At 36.4% G+C, this 24390-nt stretch overlaps 1 protein-coding gene across 1 annotated transcript; it reads left to right on the top strand.

The window, feature by feature from the left end:
• The first annotated feature begins 89 nt into the window (after nt 1-89).
• Nucleotides 90-23078, top strand: LOC128246587 (formin-binding protein 4-like). Its single transcript, XM_052964854.1, has 21 exons — nt 90-153; nt 1148-1270; nt 1804-1946; nt 3580-3707; nt 3958-4055; nt 4479-4683; nt 5030-5321; nt 5675-5812; nt 6219-6402; nt 7809-8082; nt 8754-8866; nt 9241-9299; nt 10024-10128; nt 10548-10681; nt 15685-15824; nt 17568-17751; nt 18258-18397; nt 18867-19027; nt 19821-19986; nt 20483-20604; nt 21585-23078. Exons 2-21 carry the CDS (start codon nt 1162-1164, stop codon nt 21732-21734), a joined length of 3045 nt encoding a protein of 1014 aa, XP_052820814.1. The 5' UTR covers nt 90-153; nt 1148-1161; the 3' UTR covers nt 21735-23078.
• Nucleotides 23079-24390: the final 1312 nt, after the last annotated feature.

The following is a 24390-nucleotide window of genomic DNA, read 5'->3' as shown; positions in this document are numbered from 1 at the left end:
AGTACAATAGAAATAACTTTGTTGTAAAATGTCCAATGATTAGTTGGATTCTCATTTTCGACCAATCGCCAACGCTGTTATTAAACTTCTATGGTTCTATATACCAACCTTGACATTGCTTACTAAGAAATGAAAACTTATTAGTCGACAAGTGTAAGTTCTAATGATATCACCTAATTAGTAGAAAGACATTTACTTTACCCGTTTAAGCATTATGTTTCGAAAAATGTATTGTTATCGTGTTGAATTAAACAAAAACAAGCTCATGTGATAAATTCATTCTGACATATATTTTCGCGACTTGGTAATTCACATTTCAATAATACAGTATTTCACTGGGTTTAAGCCACACCATAAAACACTAGTTCCATTGTACCTTCCTTGATTTAGTAAACCCATGCATGTCAAAATCAAGTTACAACAGTTGCCGTGATGCATATAAAAAATAAATTATCTTTGAAATAATGTTGAGTCAAGGCAGTCTTCATAATTCATTTTAAAGAAGGACATTAGATCAATCACATACCCTAGAGTATTTGACGAATATATTTTGTTTCATTAAGAGGAAAATGGATTCTGTGACAGAACTTGTCCTTTTTTAAGATTTTTATTTTTTTGTTTGAAATTAATTAACTGTATTAAAAATTTTGAGCTCAATTTATACATTATTTAATGATCTATCAAAAATGCTATGAGATTAATTTGTATTGGTTCTTGTCCCAACATGGCAGCAAAATAAAAGACTGAGGTTATCAAAAGTTTCTACTTCATTAATAACAATATCAACAGTTACTGTTTCGTTTAAGTCTGGCTGCAACAATACACAAACACATATATTGTATACTATTCTGACACAAAAAGAAAAAAAATGTCATAGTTTATTCTTGACTTTATTGGTAGACAAATTCATATTTCACCTGAATGATTGAATCATTAAATAAATCTATGATAAGCTGTTAATCAAGGAAACTTACTTTAACTTTTTCATTTAAAAGTAAAGTTGAAGTACATTATGATATGAAGGAAATCATACTGCACTTATATATTTTCAGATAATATATTTCAATATACTGGAATATTGTTGGAAGACCAACCTATAAGCTAAACTCCTTTTGTTGATTTATTTATGATTTTTTTTAAATTATAGTTAAACCTTTAACAATGAGTCGAGGTCGTAGACATATGATACAGTTGGATGAGCCTGCCAGCAGGACTTTCTACAGTAATGAACCAACCTACAATCAAGAAATGGAACAGAATGATGAAGAGGGTAATAGCTTTAAAAGTTATTTAATAAATACATGTGATAGATTTGTGCTATTTTTGGTCGCACTTTTTTGTTTAGTATTTGTTGTAGAAATCGGGTAAATCTTTGCAAATGTAGAATGTTGTTTGATTCAACTGGCCTTCATTCAAATGAGTCTTTGGTCACTGGTTGTAGCTAGTATTTGACAGCTGCATTTCTTTTAAACAATGATCATCAATTTTCACATAATTATCACTCTTTACAGTCTTATATAAATCAGTCTGAATTATGGTATATTCACATAAATCATGTGTATATACTAGTGTACACTTGGCATAGCAGTCGGAAAATAGTCATGCAATATTATTAACCCTAGCCATGACCCCAAAATGACACCAATAACAATTTAGTCTTTTCTGCACATGTGTAGCAAGGCTCATTACACAGACTTGAATAGTTTTTGGGTTATGCTGCTTCAATGACTAAAAAACACACAAGACATGTGTTGGCATAGCTTTTTATGCTCTTGTTATGTGTTGTTATTATTCTGATTCCAGATGATGATGCTGGTGACATGCCTACCCCTGAGAGACTGGTTACAGAAGACATGCTACCAGACAGCTACAATGAGACGAGGCCCACCTTTAGTATGAACAAGCCTGCTGGAGAGCTGGACAATAAAGTTGCAAACTTTCTTGCAGTAGGTTTAAGTTTATTAATTATTGTTTTTGATGTTTGGATCAAACGAGCCAGCCACATTGAAGTGTGAGTAATGTTAGTTTTTGGTACCTTCTGGCATTAACCAAACATCTTTCATCTGGGGTTTTATTGTGTTCAACGTACTTCTCTGTACTAACATTCCGAAATGCAAATGTTTCAGACACTTGTGAAAACGAGATTTTGAAAATTTGAAATGAGATCCCTTATCTACCTTCATCATTTACGTAATTTGCCTAGACTTGTAGCTTTAATGCAGAAGTAAACATGGTAAAGTAGCGGTGTTTTTTGTGTCGCCAGAAAAGACGACATATAGGGGTTACTTTTGTCGGCGGAGGCGGCATCCGCGTCCCATTTTCGCTTGTCCGGGGTATATCTCCTAAACTTTTAGTGGTATATACTTGAAATTTCATATGTGGATAGATCTAATTGAGGGCAAGTGCAGTGCACAAGAACTGTTACTCTTGCTTCCATATTTTTAGAGTTATTGCCCTTTGTTATTTTTCATGCTTTAAGTTTTGTCCGGGGCATATCTTGTAGAATATAAGAGTTATCAACTTAAAACTTCATATGTAGATAGATCTCATGGAGGGCAAGTGCAGTGCACAATAACAATAACTCTTGCTTTCTTAGTTTTAAAGTTATTGCCCTTTGTTAATTTTCATGCTTAAAGTTTTGTCCGGGGCATATCTTGAAGAATATAAGAGGTATCAACTTGAAACTTCATAGCTAGATAGATCTCATTGAGGGCAAGTGCAGTGCACTAGAACCGTTACTCTTGTTTATTGTTCACCATTGTTGCTAAAATGATCACACCCATAGAACTGGACATATTACGGTATAGTTTAACCTGCAGTGTGAAGGCAAGCAAGCGGACGGCATCAAGTAACTAAAATTAGTCTTGTTCAATTAACAACTTTTGCAGTGTTTGTCCAATCATCACCAAATTTGGTCATAATGTGTATATATCATGTCTTGGACAAGTTCCATTACCAGCCATATCACTTGTGTCACCTGAGAGTTATATACCTTTAATTATAGCAATTACCTAAAATCATTCTTATCCTATCAATAACTTTAGAAGCCTTTGTCCAAACATTACCAAATTTAGTCAAAATGTGTGTGGGCATAATATCTCAGACAAGGTTGATAACCAGCTGTATTAACAGAGTCATTCCCTTTAGTTATAGAAATTACCGAATTTCAGTCTACCATGTCACTTTAGTCACTCCAGAGTTATGACCCTTTAATTGGCAAAACATCTATTACAGTATTCGCTCTCTAAATTTGGCTGAACGTACAACCACTTATCACCAAACTTGGTGTCTTAAATTAGGACAGCTAATTTTGTGACAGTTGGTGTTCTTGTTGGCAATCAATAGCCTTTTTAGGTGTGGTAGAACAGAATTAAATAAACAAAACATCCATACAATATTGGGAAAGCTACAAACATTCATACATGTTTACATAAATGTTTTTAAGTAGGATGAGCCAATGCCAGAGACCCCACTCCAGCAGCCGTCAGTCATAAGGATGTATGTCTATCTCCAGTCAGGTTTGATACTGTTAAAACTATGGTAGATTTTAAACTCAATTACTGGTCACTGTTTTATCAGGAAATAGATGCGATGGATGAGCCGATGCCTGAGCCTCCTCCTCCAGCACCAGTCAGTCAACAGGATGTCCATCGATCTCCGGTTAGAGACTCCAGGTCTCCAGTCAGGTCCAAACCAAATGCCTACAGGTAGTACAATTATGTAACTTTTGATCAGTTGTCCACAGGTTATATTTTAGCCATTCTGGTCATCTAAATGATATAAATGTTCGTACTTGAATTTATCTGCCTATGCGAATAAATCTTATTTAATGAAGAAGTTTGTAGCTTCTTCACTTCATATGACCAGTTGTATGTTTTGTTACTCAATGTTGTAAAATTTTGCCCTATTTTACAAAGAAGGGTTGACTAAACACCGACCATTTATTTCATTTTTAAGCAATATGTTTGTGAAGGGCACACCTGAATTTGTTCAGACAAAGAAAGGAGATTCAGAAAAGCATGGGAAACAAATGAAGCTGGAGCCTTGGCCTGAAGGTTAGTACTATGTGTGCATGGCATGAATATTTTTAGGTACATTGTTTTCCTACCTGTTGACCAATAGTTACTGCAAAATGATTTGTTGTTCAGCCTTTTCAAGTCAGTTCTATTAGCTTGTCTGTTTCTTAAAGAAAATAAGTCAAGATATTGTTAAAGTATTGTTGTTGTTGTTGTTGTCAGTGATGTTGGCTTTGCCTTTTTGCAAAAACATTAACCACGGCCATAGTTCAAAATAGTTCTCTTATTACTGATATACTTACTGTGTCCCAAGAAACCTGTTTAGATTAAGAAATGTTTGTTTCTTAAATTTACTTACAAATTTATTTTGGGCAAAAAAAAAGGCACACACAAAATTAATAAACAAAATAATTTTGCTTTATCGTCTTACTTATAGCTACACGTAATATTTGACTTTTGCAGAGCCAACTACAGATTGGCAGCAGTTGAAGGATGAGAAGACAAACTACCCGTACTATTGGAACATGCATACAAATGCTGTTGTGTGGGACATGCCACCCGAGTTTTCTCAGTACCTGCTCCGACACAAGGAGTATGAGGAAAAGGTGGAGCGTGGGCTGAGAGAGGGCACACTAGATCCAAAACAGCGACCTGGCCAGCAGAATGGGTGAGAATGCTTGAACAGATATTGAGCTGATTTCAAAGTCGAGACATTGTTATAGCCTTGGAATTGCCATCATGAATTTGTCATGCAAAAACTTCAGGAGATATTAACATGAAACTTGGTAAAGATGTTTACTTATTCAGCAATTTACCAGTATGAGGAATTGTACAGGAACTCGGTTCATATAATCACTATAAGGTGAACAAATGTCGTACACATGTTCTGTCATTAATGGTGATTTTCTTAAGAGCTTTGGTGTTTGAATGGATTTTCATTTTTATCATGGAAACATGCAAGAGCAGTTTATTTTATTGATTAAAATAAAACGTTCTACACCAAATCATTTCAGTGATGAAGCTTCTAAAGAGAGCAAGCAAGCTTCTGCTGTTAAAGCTGAATCAGCACCACAAAAGACGGAGAAGACAGAGCATAAATCAAAACACCGGAAGAATGGCTCATCCAGTGAGGATAGCAGTAGTGATAGTTCTGACAGCGAAGGTGAAACATCCCGTAAACACAAGCCCCGATCCCCAAGGCAGGATGAGAAATCACCGAAGCGCGAAACAGAGAAAGGCGGGGCTCCAGAAGTGTCGTCTTCATCATCTTCAGCTAGCAGTAGAGACAGTCATAAACATGCAAAGGTACAGGAGTATGAGTTGCTATACTGTTGTTTTTTTCTGTTGAACAGTAGCTGTTTCACTTCAAATATGTGACTGTATTTTATTTTCTGTGTAACATTATCCAATGAAATTCATTGAAAATAAAGGCTAGCATGCTTTATAGATTTTCCAAGATCATTCCGAAGCATTCATGCTTCATGAACGCAAAAGTATATAAATTACTCCTTAAATTAGACCAAATTATCTTACATAAATAATTGTATCCATATTGGTTAAAAAAAAGGATAACAGAACTTGGGAAGATTGGGTATCTGTCAAGAATGACCCAACAAAGATGTATTTTACTTTACTTGAAGAACAATTGTTGATTTCAGAGTTCAGTGAGTCCGGACTCCACACGGCCAGATGACAAGAAGCCCGTGGTTGAGGCGAGCAAGGATGCCGATGACAGCATGGACTTTGACATCGATGACATTGACAAGCAGCTTGAAATGGCTCTTGAAAAGAAACGGGTATAATGATTAATCTCTCAAGTTAATAACTCATCTGTTCTTCAAAGAAAGGTCATTGTGGTCGTTTGCGTGCAAAAACTTAATTCATGGCCATAACTTTAAAAAAGTTAAAGATATTCAAACAAAATTTTGTACTTATTTTGCTACTGACAATTTGCGCATTTATAGCAAAGTCAGGATATTTAATAATTATTCAATAATGCCCTTTGTTCAACAGACTAGCATTGATGTGCGCTCTGTAGCACTCTCGTTTTTACTTGAAACTGCCACCTTCTAAAATTTCCTTGCTCGATTCAAACGATATGAAACTAATTCAAAAAGAAATTTATCACCATGCCATTTCTTTTTTATCAATTTTATGCTAGGAAATGTGCTCTTATATTTTTATTTTCTTACCACTTTTCAGCAAGAACTTATGAAAAAGGAAGAAAACAAAGAGAAGGTTAAGGAAGAGAAACCCAGTAAGGGAGAAGACGACCGGCACCGAAAACATAGTCGACACGATCGGGACAGAGACAGCAGACATGAAAGGGATAGGAGGAGGGATCGTGATGATAGGGAGGAGAAGAAACCTAAACTCACGCTGAAAGGTAAAAAAAATAGGGTCTACACTTGTTAGGTGTTCTAAAAAAGACAGGCTGTTGTAGAAGAGTAACAGGGTGCTAAGGCAGAAAAAGGCATATTTATCGGGCTGTAAAGTACTTGAACATTATGGATTTGAAAGAAAAAGTTAGGGATTGTGTTTAATTGCAGTAATATTAAGTTTTAACTGTCATAAATGTAAAGTTTGTATGTATTTTTAGCTCAACTATTCGAAGAATAAGGAGAGCTATACTTCTGACCCAAGTTTCGGTGTTGGCGTCACACCTTGGTTAAGGTTTTGCATGCAACCACACATAGGTTAATATCTCAGCAACTACTTGAGGTATTGCATTGAGACTTTATACAATGGTACTCAATCATCCAACCCACTTAATTAACCAAGTTAGATAACTCTAGTTTGCATTTAATGCAAAAAATAGGCCTTTATTTTTTGACTTAGAAATTCTGGTTAAGGTTTTGCATGCAAGCACACATAGGTTAATATCTCAGCAACTACTTGATGTATTGCATTGAGACTTTATACAATGGTACTTAACCATCCAATCTACTTAAATAACCAAGTAAGATAACTGTATTTTGCAAATAATGGCCCTTTATTATTAGACTTAAAAATTCTGGTTACAATTTTGCATGTTACCACATTTATGTTAATATCTCAGCACATCATGTATTGCATTGAAATCTAATCCAACAGTGATCCAGGCATGTTTCGTCAAAACTTTTCAATCCTTGCAATGAAAAGGGGCTGAATAGTCAAGCGTGCTGTCTCTGTGATATCTTTTGTAAATAATGTTATAGGTTTAAATAAAAACAAAAGAAATATTTGATAGACTTGGGTGTTTTTTTCTATGAAGACAGAAGGCTAGACTTAAGTATTTTTTCTATGAAGGCGCCAATGTTGATCTCCAAGAAAGGTGATTCCAAAAAAAGGACAGTGTTTACCCTTACATAACCATTTATCTAAAATCTTAATCATTTGATAATGAACACTTAACTGTGTCCTCTGTGTGTTCATTTCACGATTATTCATACTAATCAGATTAGAATATCAGCATAGTATACAGGAATGCTTTAAGTCAGTTGCACGACTAATGTTGAATGACGTTCACACAAGTGTTGAAATTACAATATTTGTATTTTCCTAAAATCAATTGTGTTATTTTTTTTTAAATGAAACAATTGGTAAGTTTATTATTATGCATACAATCATCGAGATAAGATTTGGATGAACAAGCCCAAATATTTGCCTATCATATCGATATAGGGCCTACTATATGACATAGAGAATTTGAACAAGCCCTGCAAACATGTTGTGAGTGAAGGGCATGCAGACTTGCGCTAATTTTGACCACTGTACGTAACAAAATGTCACATGAGAAATTATTTCCCCCAGAGCGACTGAGAATTGAGATGGAACTTAAGATGGAGAAGGAGAGACGCAAAAAGAAGGCGATTGAGGATCTTATGGCACGTGAGCTCGAACAAACCGTGGTCTCGACTAGCAGGGGTCATAAAAGACACAGCGAGGATAGGGACAGTAGGGACAGTCGGGATAAATCAAGGGGACACAAGCGTTATCGACATGAGGAGGATCGGTATGGGGACCGGTATCGGGACAGGGATGATTACGACAATTGGGACCACAGGGGAGGCTACTCTTCAAACAGGTATGTTGTTATAATGACCATGTGTGAAATATGAGTTGAAACAGTGTGTTCTAATAACAAGCTTCTACAGTTTTTTTTACAAGTTTTGTTTTCAATGGAAAGACGTTGAGGTAGACTCTATTTACTTCAAAATCTGTATGATGACAACAGTGTAGACAGTTAGCAAGTCCTGTTTTATATTTGCTAACTCTGAAAACATTTAAGAACTATTTAATAGAAAAAAGTAATTCCTGTTTGACTTAGAAAATTATGCAAATTATTATGTGTATTGAGTTCCATCCCTCTGACTGAACTATTTGTGGAGTTATAACCCTTGACCAACTAATTTCACATACTATCAGAAATACTCAAGTATTTGTAATAGTCATGGCACTCACAACCTTCATTTTGGAGATTTAACATGAGTGCTTTAGTTTGAATATAATTTGATCACAGGGGTTGCAGGTGATGTTACTGTTTTGTACCATCTTGTCAAGGCTACATTAAATAAATTGCATGAGAATGAAATGAACAGTGTTCTAATTTACACACACAGTTATTGTTGAAAGGCTTCAGCCATTCTGCTTATTTCTGTTCTGATATGGGAGTAAATGTGTAGACAAAAACAAAGAAAACATTCTCAAATTTGATACAATTAAGATGAAACTACACCACATACCCCTGTTTTGTAGGAATGATGATGACCCAAGGTTCAAGCCCCCACCCCCTACAGAAGAGATGATGGCATACAAAGAGGACAGAAAGTCCCAGGTAGTCGACTACGGTCATGGACGGTCCAGGAATGGTGAGTGAATTTCTGCTTGAAATTTAATGAAATGTTGTTTTATTTGTTTAAAGACACCTGCTGCCTTAAAGACACATTGGAATGAATATTGTTTTGAGATAATAAAATCATAATTAAATATTATACTTCAGATTAAGAATTATAAAAAACTATTAACAGAAACTAGCTATGGCATGAGTCTTGGTGAGATTCATCAGTTACAAATGATGCCTGTTGAACACTTAAAAGGCAAAAATGGTACCGGTATTCATTTCTTAAATGATAAAAACTAAATTTAAAATGTCTCTAAGCATTCAAACATTTATACTCAATTGTTTTGAAGTAATTTAATATATTCATACATGTATGTTAAGCGAAGCTTGTTCTTCTTTTAGGTGATTCAGATGAGGAAAGGTCCAGATCTGCAGATGCCCAGGATAATGAAGTGAAAAAAGTGAGATATTAAGTATTAACTTCTATAATTTGCAGGTTAGTTATATATAAATTAATATTTGTCTTAACCCCCATTAAATACATGTATCATAACACCTACACTGTGTTTGATTTTTTGGGATGAAGGGATTTGATATAAGGAATTAATGATAAAAATATCATCCAGAAAAGTGTGTTGCATCTGCAACTGGCTTCATCTTATACAATTCAATTCAATTCATTTTATTCAAGTAAATATAGGCCACCGGCCCAAAATACACAAAATGTACAAAAAACAAACATAGTACAGTAGTTGCAACATACGATTTACACATTTATCATGTCTAACAGATGGTATACATAGATTGTTAGCTTCAATATTGTATTATCATTTTCAGTAGACATTAAAGAGTAGAAATCATTCAAACTCTTACCAGATGAATACCAATTAAACAGACATTGTCTACGAATAATATCGAATTTAGGACATTGAAAGAATGCATGATATTCACAATCAATAACTGTCAAATTTTGATTCAGACAATATATACAAAGTCTCTCATCTTGTGGAGTATTTATATAAACAAAGACTAATAATCAGGCAAGCATCTGCCACTTATAAATGGTGTTCTTGTATTGTCATGTTTAACCAGGCATTGTTCTAAATGCACCATGTATTTTTCCACTTTAGTCAATCATGTTTCACTGGGCATGACTCCATACATGTTTGTTTGTTTTGTTTTCAGTTAGAGGTTCTACAACTTGCAGAGCTGGCACTGAGTAAGCTAGAGTTTCTCGAGGTTTCGAAGAAGGGTCTCTCCAAGCTCCAGATTCTCCTTATTGAACTCGAGGTAGGTGCTGGGGAAAACACTGCAGCTCTTTTATAACACTATTAGTTGGGTCTTAGACTATTGATCGCGTTATAATCCGACCAAGTTAAAGTGCTAGAAAAAGATACTTATGTAAATGTAATTTCATGTATATCACTTAGATATTTATGTTTCTTATGAAAATTTAGCATTAAGATAGATTACCGGCTTTACTTGTTTTAGATACATGTATCATTATGGTTTTTGTTCTTCCCCAAAGAATGCAAGATTCCTTGAAATGGATTTTTGAAATTGTTCAAACTTGAGTGAAACTTAATGTGGGTGTAGCATTTTGAGTTGAAAGAACTACCCACATGTTTAAATGTTAAATAAAAAAAATTCAAATTCTGTCTAAATCTTGCCAAATCTATATCCCATAATTTGTTATTTCCTTTTGCCAGACACGTCACCAGGACTGGCAGGCAGGTGGCCTAACCACGATCCACTTCCTGGCAAAGTTGCGGGAGGCAAACTGGCAACTGGAACAGTACGAAGGCAGTGCTGCTCCCCTGGGATGGAAGTGCTCTTGGGACAGGTACGCACTAACATTCTCTACCCTGCGATCGCTCGCACACATGTGACAGATATACCACAGGACATGGACCACTAAGTAGTGGGTGGGCTGTCTTGAAAGTGGGTTGTAAATGTCATAAAAAGAGGATTTTGATCTTTAGATGAAAAATTCGGATAGTCTGAAAAATAATGTACAAAATGCCTTGATATACTGTACAGCTACTTAAATGGATTTCAAATTTGGTATAAATTTTTAAAAAGTCCATTTTTAACTGGTCCATGTCTTTTCAACGACTATGACAATGACTTGACGGACATTGACCTTGACACCAGTCAAAACAAGTAAGCATGAGAGAAAACTCCAGGGATAGAAACATCAGGTATTCATCAAAGACAAAGTAACTGGTCCTAGTCTGTATCCTGAAAAAAGAAACAGCCACGAAAGGTGATCAGCATATGAACCAGAGGAGTAGTAAAAGCTGCATTGGAGGAGTCCCTGGGACCTGCCTTGTAAGTTATTTTTCTGTTGTTTTTCTTGGCGTTTGATAATAGAATCAAATATCTTGAGATTTGAGCTGGGGTAGGGTAAGCGCTATAGGGCAGGGTTTAAAACCATTGCAATTGGGCCTTATTGAATAAATGTTGTTGTCTGATTTTTATGCCCCTTTTCGAAGAACAGGGGGTATATTGCTTAGCACGTACGTCTGTCTGTCGGTAGACCAAAGCTTGTCCAAGTGATAACTCCACCATTACTGGACCTATTATCACTAAACCTGAAATAAAGGTTGGGCCGGACCAGTAGATGACCCCTAATGATTTAAGGTGTATTGGGTCAAAGGTCAAGGGCACAGTGACCTATAACATGAAAAGGTTGTAAGTTTGTCCCAGTGATAACTCGACAATGCTGCACCCATGGCCCTCAAACTTGACTTGGAGGTTGGACCTGACCAGCAGATGACCCCTATTGATTTTTAGGTGCCATTGGGTCAAAGGTCAAGGTCACAGTAGACAAAAGCTTGTCTGAGTGATAACTCAACAATTCCTGGACCTATGGTCATAAAACTTGACATGCAGGTTGGGCCTGACCAGTAGATAAACCCTTTAGATGTTAGGTGTCATCGGGTCAAAGGTTAAGGTCACAGTGACCTTGAATGTGAAAGGGTTGTTGTAGTGTTAAATCGACAATGGTTGCACCCATTGCCCTAAAACTTCATTTGGAGGTCGGGCCTAACCATATTGATTATAGGTGTCATCGTCCAAAGGTCAAGGTCACAGTGACCATGAACACAAAATGCTTGTCTGTGTGATAATTCAACAATGCCTGCACACCCATGGCCCTCAAACTTAACATTTAGGTTGTTAGGTTGAGGGGTCAAATATTAGTCATTATCTGAAACTGTAACTATACCTACTAACCTCACAACTTGAATTGTCATTATTATGCCCCCCTTCGAAGAAGAGGGGTATATTGCTTTGCACAGGCATGTCGGTCGGTCGGTCGGTCGGTCGGTCGGTCCGTCGGTAGACCAAAGCTTGTCCGAGTGATAACTCAACAATTCCTAGACGTATGGTCATCAAACTTCACATGAAGGTTGGGCCTGACCAGTAGATGACCCCTATTGATTTTGGGGGTTATCGGATCAAAGGTCAAGGTCACAGGGACCTTTAATGGTAAAATAATTTTAAAGCTTGTCCGAGTGATAACTCAACAATGCCTGCACCCATGGCCCTCAAACTTGACATGGAGGTTGGGCCTGACCAGTAGATGACCCCTATTGTTTTTGGGGGTCATCAGACCAAAGGTCAAGGTCACAGTGACCTTGAATGGTAAAAGGTTGTCCGAGTGATAACGTGACAATGCCTGCACCCATGGCCCTCAAAATTGACTTGGAGGGTGGGCCTGACCAGTAGATGACCCCTTTTGTTTTGGGGGGTCATCAGACCAAAGGTCAAGGTCACAGTGACTTTGAATGGTAAAAGGTTGTCCGAGTGATAACTCAACAATGCCTGCACCCATGGCCCTCAAACTTGACATGGAGGTTGGGCCTGACCAGGAGATGACCCCTATGGTATTTGGGAGTCATATGGCCAAAGGTCAAGGTCACAGTGACCTTGAATGGTAAAAGGTTGTCCGAGTGATAACTCGACAATGCCTGCACCCATGGCCCTCAAACTTGACTTGGAGGTTGGGCCTGGCCAGAAGATGGTCCCTATTGATTTTAGGGGTCATTGGGCCAAAGGTCAAGGTCACAGTGACCTGGAATGGTAAAATGTTGTCCGAGTGATAACTTGACAATTGCTGCACCCATGGCCCTCAAACTTGATTTGGAGGTTGAGCCCGGCCAGAAGATTGTCCCTATTAATTTTAGGGGTCATTGGGCCAAAGGTCAAGGTCACAGTGACCTTGAATGATAAAAGGTTGTCCAAGTGATAACTCAACAATGCCTGCACCCATGGCCCTCAAACTTGACATGGAGATTGGGCCTGACCAGTAGATGACCCTATTGATTTTAGGGGTCAAAGGTCAAGGTCACAGTGACCTTGAAAGCAAACTCGACAATTCTTGGACCTATGGTCATCAAACTTAACATGAAGGTTGGGCCTGCCCAGTAGATGACCCCTATCGACTTTGGGGGTCATCAGGCCAAGGTCAATGTCACAGTAACCTTTAACGCAAAAAAGTTAACAAATCTTCCCCCACTGATATCTCAACAATGCCTGAACCTATGATCATTAAACTTGACATGGATGTTAAGCCTAACCAGTAGATCACCCTTATTGATTTAGGATTCATAGAGCCAAAGGTCAAGGTCACAGTGATCTTGAATGGTAAAAGATTGTCCGAGTGATAACTCAACAATGCCTGAACCCATGGCCTTCAAACTTGACTTGGAGTTGCATCTGACTTGTAGATGACCCCTTATGATTGAAGGGGTCATCAGGTCAAAGTTCAAGGTCACATTGACCTTGAACGAAAAAAAACTTGTCTTGTGATAACTTGACAATGCCTGCACCCATGGCCCTCAAACTTGACATTTAGGTTTCTGGTGACCAGCTGATGACTCTGGATTTTGAGTTCATAGAGTCAAAGGTCATGACGGTCATAACACACTTTATCCTCACACTTTAATGGTCATAATCTTAAAACAGCAACAAATCAGCTGTCATTTCGGTCCATGCATATTTTTCATTCAATTGTCCATATAATCCTGACAACATGGCGCTCAGGGGGGGCATAATGTTTGACAAACATCTCTTGTCTTAAAACTGCATCAAAGGCATTCAATGTCAATGACAAATTGGCTGTCATTTTGGTCCATGCATATGTTGTTCGATTATCAAAATATTCCTGACAACATGGCACTCAAGGGGCATAATGTTTGACAAACATCTCTTGTCTGTTGTGGAAAAAAATATTTTTGGGAGACATATTGTAAACAAATTCAATATACCGGTAAATACATGTATATGAATTAGAAAATTGTCCATGATACCAATTCCTTTTCAGTGTAAAGATTTTTGGAGCTTAACTTTACCTTTTTAACACAGAAATATTATTACCTGTAGCCTGCATGCATGTAACACTTTAGTTGAGAAAAACTTAAACGACCTATTTTGTACCATTTGGAAATAAACGTTTTCAATAGCTGGAGGATCTTATTTGTTCATTACACCTTGCCTTTAAGTTTCCTTGCACTAGTATGGAAACAAGCAGATAAGGATATACACCTGCTATTTTTAAAACACTTATTAATTAATTAATTATAATTGTCAAAAGAATTATGCTGTCTTACCCAGTAGTCATTTACTTACTCTAAGTTATTGGCTGGCTACCTTGAAACATTTTGAATAACAGCATAAAAATGGCATTTTCAGAGAAAAAGTTTTTTTTCTAAAGGCAAGAGTGTCCCATACAATGATAAAATGATAGCCCAAAGTAAAATGGTTGTTAAATTGTTGCTAAAAGTCAACTATTGCTTAAGAAGTTGTAAAATAATGATGTTATTTGGTCACGAATTGGCACACATGGGAAAGGGATCATGTTGTATGTTGCCGAGTTGTATCAAATATCAATAAAAGTAATAGATTAAAAAAAATATTCATACCATAAAAGTTTGTACCTCAAGTAGAAGGTGTATAAATTAGAATGAAAATTTCTAGAAATTGATAAAAAAAAGAAAAGAAAAAAGATAAGTTGCAAGCTTTGGCTTTTCTTGCACATTTCGGCCATTTTGGTTGTTGCTTTACAGGGACATGAACGACGGTCTGACCATCATGGTTCTCATCATGATACCAAGTGTAATGCTATGGCTTTATTATGATTCATAGTTGTTCTTTTTCTTCTTACTGTTTTGAAAAGTAATTTTACTTTCATCTGTAACTCCAAAATTACTGTTAAGTTGATATCGCAATTTTTTTTACACTTTGCCTTGAACTTTCAAGGCTTGAACATAATTTATTTAATTTTTGTGTCACCTGCTAAGAATAGCAGACAAGTAGGGATTACTTTGTCAGGCAGAGTCATCGTTTGCTTTCTTTTACTCTTTGTTTTTGATCAATAACTTTTTAATAGACTTACTGTAGGGTCTTCAAATGTTTTATGCCCATAGTTCGTGGTCATAAGATGATGCATATTTATTATGGGGTCAATAGGTCACTATTACCTTTACTAGAAAAATTATGGCCGCTGACAGACGACAAATCTCATTCGCGGAGTTCTAGTTAAGTATCAATATTAGGTCCAAATAAAGCCCTTATAGTGGTTAAAATTGCTCAGAGAAATTGCGATTTCGCTCGCTTTTGATATGATATGTTTGACAGAAAATAACGAAAAAAGAATCAAAGAACATCTTCTTATAAGTAAATAGAAAGGTTCGTACAATGTGGAATTATTATTTTTCTCACAATTGAAGTGGGGGGTTTTGCTTCAAAAAACAAATGGGGTCATTGTAAGAGCATTAAAACTGATGTGTACTCATATTTCATCCCCTGTGTTTCTACTCTGGTGACCGTTCCGTCATACAGAGATTACAGGCGCTATTACTACACCCACAAGCGGACGGGAAAGACGCAGTGGGATTATCCGGATGCCGATGAAATGAAGAATGAGGATGATAAGGCTGAGAAACTCAAAAAGGAGATGACTTCATCCTCCAGCAAGACAGGTTGGTGGGAATTCAATATATTTTAACTTTAAAGATACCAATAAAATATTTACATGTATGTTAGTGTTAGATTTCTGAACAATATAATATTGGATCATGTTGGTTTTTAGCTCCACTGGCCGAAGGCCATGGAGCTTATGTCGTCACAGATTGTCCGTCGTGCGTGCGTGCGTGCGTGCGTGCGTGCGTGCGTGCGTAAACTTTTACTTTAAACGACATCTCCTCTGAAACTGATAAGCGGATTTTGACAAAACTTCACAGGAATGTTCCTTTGGTGGTCCTTTACCAAAATTGCTCAAATGGTTCCGGTCCATTGCACAATATGGCCGCCAGAGCTGAAAATAGCAAAATCTTTAAACGACATCTCCTCTGAAACGGTTCGGCAGATTTTGATGAAACTTGACAGTAATGTTCCTTGGGTTGTCCTTTATTAAAATTGCTCAAATGGTTCTGGTCCATTGCACAATATGGCCGCCACAGCTAAAAATAGCAAAATCTTTAAACGACATCTCCTCTGAAACGGATAGGCAGATTTTGATGAAACTTGACAGAATTGTTCCTTGGGTGGTCCTTAACCAAAATTGCTCAAATGGTTCCGGTCCGCTGCACAACATGGCTGCCAGGGCAAAAAAATAGAAAAACCTTTAAAGAACATCTTCTCAGAAACCGATGATCAGATTTTGATGAAACTTAACAGAAATGTTCCTTGGGTGGTCCTTTACCAAAATTGCTCAAATGGTTCCGGTCCATTGCACAATATGGCCGCCAGAGCTAAAAATAGCAAAATCTTTAAACGACATCTCCTCTGAAACGGTTCGGCAGATTTTGATGAAACTTGACAGTAATGTTCCTTGGGTGGTCCTTTATTAAAATTGCTCAAATGGTTCTGGTCCATTGCACAATATGGCCGCCACAGCTAAAAATAGCAAAATCTTTAAACGACATCTCCTCTGAAACGGTTAGGCAGATTTTGATGAAACTTGACAGAATTGTTCCTTGGGTGGTCCTTAACCAAAATTGCTCAAATGGTTCCGGTCCGCTGCACAACATGGCTGCCAGGGCAAAAAAATAGAAAAACCTTTAAAGAACATCTTCTCAGAAACCGATGATCAGATTTTGATGAAACTTAACAGAAATGTTCCTTGGATGGTCATTAACCAAAATTTGTTAAATGGTTCCAGTCCACTGCACACCATGGCTGCCAGAGCTAAAAAATAAAAAAAACTTTATACGACTTGTCGTCGAAACCGATGACCTTTTTTCGATAAAACTTGACAGAAATGTTTGTTTGGTGCTCCTTTACTCAAATTGCCCAAATCATTTCGGTCAACTGCACAACATGGCAGCCAGAGCTATTAAAGTAAAAAATTTTTTTAAATAACTTCTCCTCAAAAATTGATGATTGTATTTCTATGAAACTTGACGAAAATGTTCGTTAGGTGGTTTTTGCTTGAACCTTTTGGCCAGTGGAGCACAGGCACTGATGTGCCTCTTGTAATTAAAAAAAGATACTTTTTGGTAATAGGAAACATTATATTTATAAAAAAAATAAATAAGATGTATCAATTGAATAAGATTAATACACATTGTCATAGAAATTCACGAAATGAAGATAACAATTTAAAGGTTGCTTTTCAAATTATTAGCTGATAGTTATATCTTTGCCACGCTATAATAAGATCTATAACTATTTGTACAGGTACGGAAAAATAAGATAAATTGTATATACAAAATACCTTTTAGAGCCATCCTCGAGCAGCCAGTACAGTTTCCAGTCCCCAGCGCCTCCCCATAAGCTACTGAGTGCAGTGACGGCACCACCGCCACCCCCTCCCCCACCTGCTGAGGAACATTCAGCTGTCAAGTCCCTCCAGCTCATGTATGGCAGTGATAGCGAGGAGGAGGAAACAGAAGAACAACAACAACCGTATGTAAAACAACAACAATTTGTCTCAAACACAGTTGTTATTTCCTTATTGGTTATGTTTTTTTGAAGAATAAAATTGAAATACATGTAATATCATAGGCTGTGTGTCAGTGTCACTGTTTATGGGCCAATTGTTCAGAACTTACATCATTGTAAACTTTAAAAAGGTGAAATATTTTATGGCAGCTCATATATTTGCATAAAACAAGTACAATTTTAACAGTCTCAAATCTTGTTAGAAATACTGCAGATCACGATTGTATCCATTAAAATTTCCGTGCACTATCAATTTCACAGTTAACAACGATGCTGTTAACAATGCTGTTAACTTTAACAAAGTTTACAACATTTGGCCCATTGACTCCCAAACATTTGGTGTTGCCCATTACTTCAAAATAAAAATGTTATTTACAGTTTATTATAACAGCGTATTGTAATCCATGTATTATCTATTAAAATGCTAAATGAAGAATGATACAAATAAAACATCTACCATGTAATTTCAGGCCCAAGGAGCCTCCAGCCCCAATATTGCCAGATGAGTTACCTCCCTTGCCCCCTGATAATCACCACCACAAGGAGAAGAAAGAGAAGAAGAAAAAGAAGAAAAAAGACAAATCCAAGAAGAAAGAAAAGACTGAATCTGGTAAATATGTAAAGATATACTACCGTAACCTTTTCTTCTAGAGTTTTGGTCATCAGCAAGGCAGCAAGGCATAGCTGACAAAGGGATTACTTTGTCTGACGTCACTCTTTCATTTCATGACCTTCACTAGATGAATCATGGGTGTTTCCAATCATTAACTTTTGATTGTCTTGGTTTAGAGACTACAAACTTGTTATGTGCATTGGTTCTAGTAATTAGATGACTCCTTTTGGGGCTAATAGGTCAACAGTCATGGTCATGCTGACCTTTACTGGAAAGAAAAAAACCCAGGCCTTTCCGATGAATAACTTTTGAAAGATTTGGTGCAGTATGCACATTGGTCATGGTCAGTAGTAGACATTGTTGATATTCTGTCAATTGGTCAAGGGTCAAAGTCATGGTGACCATATAGACACTTATTATTTCATACTGAACATGCATATAAATTTGTTTCTCTTTTGTCTTGCAGCCATTGTAGCGGGTCCTTCAGGTCAGGAGTTCATGTCAGTTGGTTCTATGTATCCCATAACCATGCCAGCATTACCCCCCTCCCAGCCCCCTCCTCCAGGAGTTGAACCACCCACCCCGGAACCTACAAATGTAGTAGACAGTTCAAGTGCCATAGCACAGGTAAGATACTCCTAAATAAAGATAAATAAGGCCCTCTAGTCAATTGTTTTTGTAAAAAAAATAAAAAATATGTGTCTGTTCAAATTTAAAATGTATGATTTTTGGCATCGGTGGCGTCCCATTTTCACTTGTCAGGGGCAAATCTCATGAACTTTTAGTGGTCTCAACTTGAAATTACATATGGAGATAGATCTCATTGAGGGCAAGTGCAGTGCATAAGAACCGAAACTCTTGCATCTATATGTTTAGAATAATTGCCCTTTGTAAATTTTCAAGCTAAAATTTTGTCAGGGACATATATCGTAAACTATAAGAGGTATCAACCTGAAACTTAATAGGTTGATAGATTTCTTTGAGGCAAGTGCAGTGCACAAGAACCATTCCTTTTGCTTCCATATTTTTAGAGTTATTGCCCGTTGTAAAAATAATTTGTTATTTTTTGTCCGGCTTAACGTTGTTACCTTCAGTTCAAATGCCACCTAAGTTAAATGGCAACATCATTGTTTATAAATGAATAAAATGCCAATCTAACAGCTATAATGTTGACAGTAAATCATTTGTCAGGCGACACATCTGACTCGCGTAGTTCTAGTTTATTCTTTCCAGTAACTGATAGTTCATCATTTGAATGTGTTATAGTTTAACTTTTAAGTGCAAACGCTTTGAAAGTCTGTCACATTTTGATTTAAATGCAAAAAAAGCAGTTTAAAAGAGAAGAGTAAAATGTACGCATATAGTTAAAAGGAATGTTTTGTTTTTATTTTGATCAATTATGAGTAAGTATTTAAATCAGGTGCCAGTATATGGTGGTTCAGATGCAGACCATTACGCCATGAATGACCTTCCCCTGAAGTTTGGTTCTGTGATTGAGTCCGGTCCCCAGCTTGCCTCAGACACAGTCAGCTACCAACAGCCTCCACCTCCAACAGATGGGGAACCAGCCATTGGACATTATACAAGTCAGAATGAGTTTATTTTAAAAATGTTTATAGAAATATTATACATATTCTATGATAAATGTTTAACAAGTGTGTTAACATTCACCAAATTTACAAAGCTGGGCAAGTTATGGTAGTTTCCTCCAGGTACCATACTTGTGTTTTTACCCCACAGCATAAGACCATATATAAGCATTACTTTGGCCGATGAAAGCGGTAAATTATTGTTATATTCACATTTTTTAAATAAAAATCAGTCAAAGGAATCATTTTAAGATAAAAAGAGTTTCTTGGAGACAATGTGGACACATAATCAGGATTGTATTGCTTCAGAATGATAAAAACTCTCCTGCAAACAAAATGAAAGTCAGCAGTTTTTCCATCAATTTTTTTTTTATTTTTATTATTTAGCTTGGATAATCTTGAAGTTTGCTTTGTAAGCAATTTACCATTGCTTCAAATTCCGTACACTAGATTATTGAATAACTTACATTATGGTTTATCCTGTTGTGTTCAGGTGAAGCAGGAGGTATTGGGGAGCCAGACCAAGGGGTTCCGGATGGGGCTCCTTTCGGGCATGAGGCTCCACAAGGGGTCGCCCCTGCTACAGAGGAAAAGAAGAAAAAGAAGAAAGAAAAGGTATGTATATTGGATAAACTTGTTAAAACAATAAAAGGTTTGTGAAGGCATCCTGAAGTGATGAAATGTTTTCTTCTTTTTTATGTATATTTCTTTTGTTATAATCTTGAAGAAAGAATGTCAAGGTATTTTCATAGTCGTTGGGAAGACATCAGTGTCACTTTGCAAAAACATACCTATTCAGTATTGCAATTACTTGAAAACTGTTTAAATACTTAAATACAATTTGGAACACATGTCTACCAAAGACAATACACATATGTATAGTAAGGCCCAAAATGCTGGGTTCTACTGAAAAAACAAGAACGGAGGAGCATTGGGGTTCGATGTGCAGCGCTCTTATTTGTCATTCACAATTACCAGAAGATTATTTTCCATTTTCAAAATTAGTTCCAAACTACTAACTAAAAGGAATTCTATTTTACGATAGTTATAGAACTTTTTCTCTATTTTTATGTGTGTTTTGAGTTAATGCATTATGGCCAATACTGTGAGAAGGTGGTCATACTACTGTTTGCATATGGGTTTAGCATTTTGTGGTTTTGAAACATTGAATAGTGGCATTGTTTAGTCCATCCCAATCCACGTTTATCTACTGAATGAATTTAAGTTGCGGGAACATCAAAACACTGTCAGTAATGGATGTATAAGGAACAAAGCCGTTAAATATGAATGGTCGTTCTGAAAATACACAATCAGTATTTGGATGTGATAATAACAAGGTTTACAGTCCACAAAAGGCACAACAACAATTGCCAACCCGGCTCGATGACATCAAAAGCTACTTGTTTCAAAAATGGGTTGTACGGTTCTAGTCTAGTTGGTATATCGTAACATTGTCATCAGTGCAAAATTGCAATTTGAAAATGCATTGTTTAACTGATTTACAAGCATGTTTTGTTAAGTTTATTTGCAAGTTATACACTTTCTTCTTCCTTTTAACAGTCAAACTCAAAATGCAATTATTGTATCTTATTCAGATGGGGTCAGGTAGCATCTCACTGAAGAAGAAGCATGTGTCATCAATGGTTCAGAAGTGGCAGAAAGTTAAAAAAGAGGTTGAGTTGGAGGAACAGACTCGCCAGATGCGGGAAGCAGAAATACGCAGGAAACTCGCAGAGCTGGAATGAATTCTGTGCGGCAGAGAGACTTCATTTGTGGAAATAAGTGGACAATTTGTGTTGCTTAAATTTTATGGACGGTTACAAAAGTATGTGGTAGAACATACAGAAAAAAACTTCCTGAACTATTTCAATAGTATTAATTTTGATATACATGGCAGAAATGAAAAACAAGTCAGTGAATTTGTGTAGTGCTTGTTGTATAGATACATTTAAGAACAACATGATTGTATGAAATGTGTATGGTTTAAATACAAAAAAACTTCATGTAAAATGTAAAGGAACTTGCATGTACCAGCATGTGTGGTACGCATAATATTTGTTAAGAGAACAGTGCTGCTTTTGGGAAATTATATTTCTGCTCTCCTTGTCCTTTCCAAGCTGGTCTTGTAGATATATATTTAGTGACTGTTTCTTAACTTTCTCAATACATCGGCACTGGATATCATCAGGTAGGATGCTAGTCCAAGTCAAGGCTCTGAACCTCCCATTGGTGAGATTTGCGACCAAACCAAGGGGACTTGCACAGAGCCTGGTTGGCCCCCATTTATCTGGGGCTAAGCCCTCTTACTTTTTTCTCTTAGTTGTGCAACGTTTTAGATGTAATTCATCGTCGTTACACAACCAATTCTTTTGATCTGAATTATTCTCATTGCTTTATACCTGATTCAATGATGAGGGTATACCCCATTTAGGCTTCTATATTCCTCTTTAAACTGCATGAAGAATGTGTTTGGGTCAAGCCATAATGCAGCCAATAGGCGCTGGCAGACCTTAAAATTATTAATTCTAACACATACTCTTCTATTGAAACATCGCAGTGTTCTTTTTAGAGCACTACTAGTACAAAGAAGAACAGTGTATACATTTTAAAAATTGTGTTTGATTGTAAATACTTGTTAATTTAAAATCAACATATTGCACCGCATAAATACCTTTTCTTAGAAGAAAGACCATGCCATAGTATTAAGTAAATGTTCATATACATGTATAGACCATTACTGTCTTGATGCATGTATGGTTCAGTTTAAATTATTTTAGATACATGCTTCGCTGGTAAGTACATATGGCTTTCATTGTTTAAAAAGACTTAAATTAAGTTTTTAAGTGACCAAGATGGTTGTGATGCATCTTTGGATGCAAAATGTGCCAATATGCTTCTGTCAGGTCTACATTTATCTGTGAAAAGCCTACAGCTATCCCATGTTGTATTAGATCTTTTCAGGTGCTCCTATATATTTTTTCTGCTTGAGATGTTGGTATAAAGCCAACTGATATTACATGTAAAATGTGCTTAACTGTTTACTGTAAAATACTGTGAATTATTTCTGAGTATTAAATGATAAAAAAAGATATGCCTTGTTTAACCTGTTCTATTACCCAGGTTTTTCGAAGATCATAGAACATAAAATGGCCATGGGGCGTACTTGGGAAAAGGTTAAAGGTCACTAAATGTATTTATAAAGACCCAAAACATGAATTTATAAATTTCCTGATTGCACGAATTTAAAACCATACAAGAGTAGTTGGGATAGGCATTAAAATATGCCTTTTTTCTTTAGATACGAATATTGTGTCACACTAGTCTCCAAATGTATATAAGCCAGTGATATCAAACTTTACACGAATGTTAAAAAGCTAGTGAAATCGTCCATCTGAGGTTTTGTGTTCCTGAACTAGTTCATTGTTTCTTATTTTTCTGTTCCTTATTCGGATTAAGGGGCGTTTTTAAAGCACTTTAAAAAGCACCAAAAATCACTTGAATAGACGATGCATTTCGGAAAACTTTTTATATAGACCACTTCTACATAGTTATTTTGTCGAAAAGTGTTAAATCGTTTGGTTTCTGTTCCTTATTCGGAGTTTGAATAAGGAATAGGGAAACACATTACATAGAAGTGATTTTATGCATATCTTCAAAAATTCACTAGTTCCTTATTCCTTATTCGAAAATGGAATAAGGAAATAACTTATCGTCCATTGTGTTCCTGAACGCAGTAAGTGCACAGTTATTGCCCTTGACATAGTTTAGAAATAGCATATGGAACATCCAACCTAAATAGTGAGTTGCATGTATCTCCACTGCTCACTTCTTCCAATAAGTTATGGCCCTTGATTTTGTGAAAATACGGCATAAAGAGCATGCAATTATGTGTCTCAAATATCTCCAAAAGTGTGTGCCAGAGTCATCAAATTTTACAGGAATGTTGACCAGCGTGTGAAGTTGTGCACCTGCAGGCATTTTCAACAAACATCTCATTCAATTTTAGTCATTAATTGAAATTATCATAGTCACATAATTTCATTATTTTGCTACATATTTGTATGAAATGAACTTTAACCAACATTAAGAAAAGAACACGAAGTTGAGGAAATAGCACACTTCAATGTTGTTTTTCAATTGACGACTATATCATTTTTAAGATTAATTGAAGATACGACTAAAATCCTAGGGTAAAGCATATGGCTGCCTCCAGAGTACAGTTTATGACCCGTGACTTATTTAAAAACTGCATATAACTTATGGAATAATGTGTCACCCTTTCTCCTATATAGGAGTCAGAGTCATGAAACTTAACGAAATGTTTACCTGCATGTGAAGTTGTTCATCTAGGGTTTTGTTTGTGGTTGTGTCCAGCAGAGTTATTGCCCTTGGCATAAATTC

This window comes from Mya arenaria, chromosome 9 (genome assembly GCF_026914265.1).
Source record: "Mya arenaria isolate MELC-2E11 chromosome 9, ASM2691426v1".
Classification (NCBI taxonomy): domain Eukaryota; kingdom Metazoa; phylum Mollusca; class Bivalvia; order Myida; family Myidae; genus Mya; species Mya arenaria.
Note: the sequence above shows the minus strand (reverse complement) of the source record. Positions and strands in the feature narration are given on the sequence as shown.

Bases quoted from the DNA above. Each gene is read 5' to 3' on its own strand.
- LOC128246587 (XM_052964854.1), top strand. From the start codon at position 1,162: ATGAGTCGAGGTCGTAGACATATGATACAGTTGGATGAGCCTGCCAGC. The intron at 19,028-19,820 runs GTAAGATACTCC...TATTTAAATCAG, and splicing joins GTTCAAGTGCCATAGCACAG to GTGCCAGTATATGGTGGTTC. The intron at 20,605-21,584 runs GTATGTATATTG...TATCTTATTCAG, and splicing joins AGAAAAAGAAGAAAGAAAAG to ATGGGGTCAGGTAGCATCTC.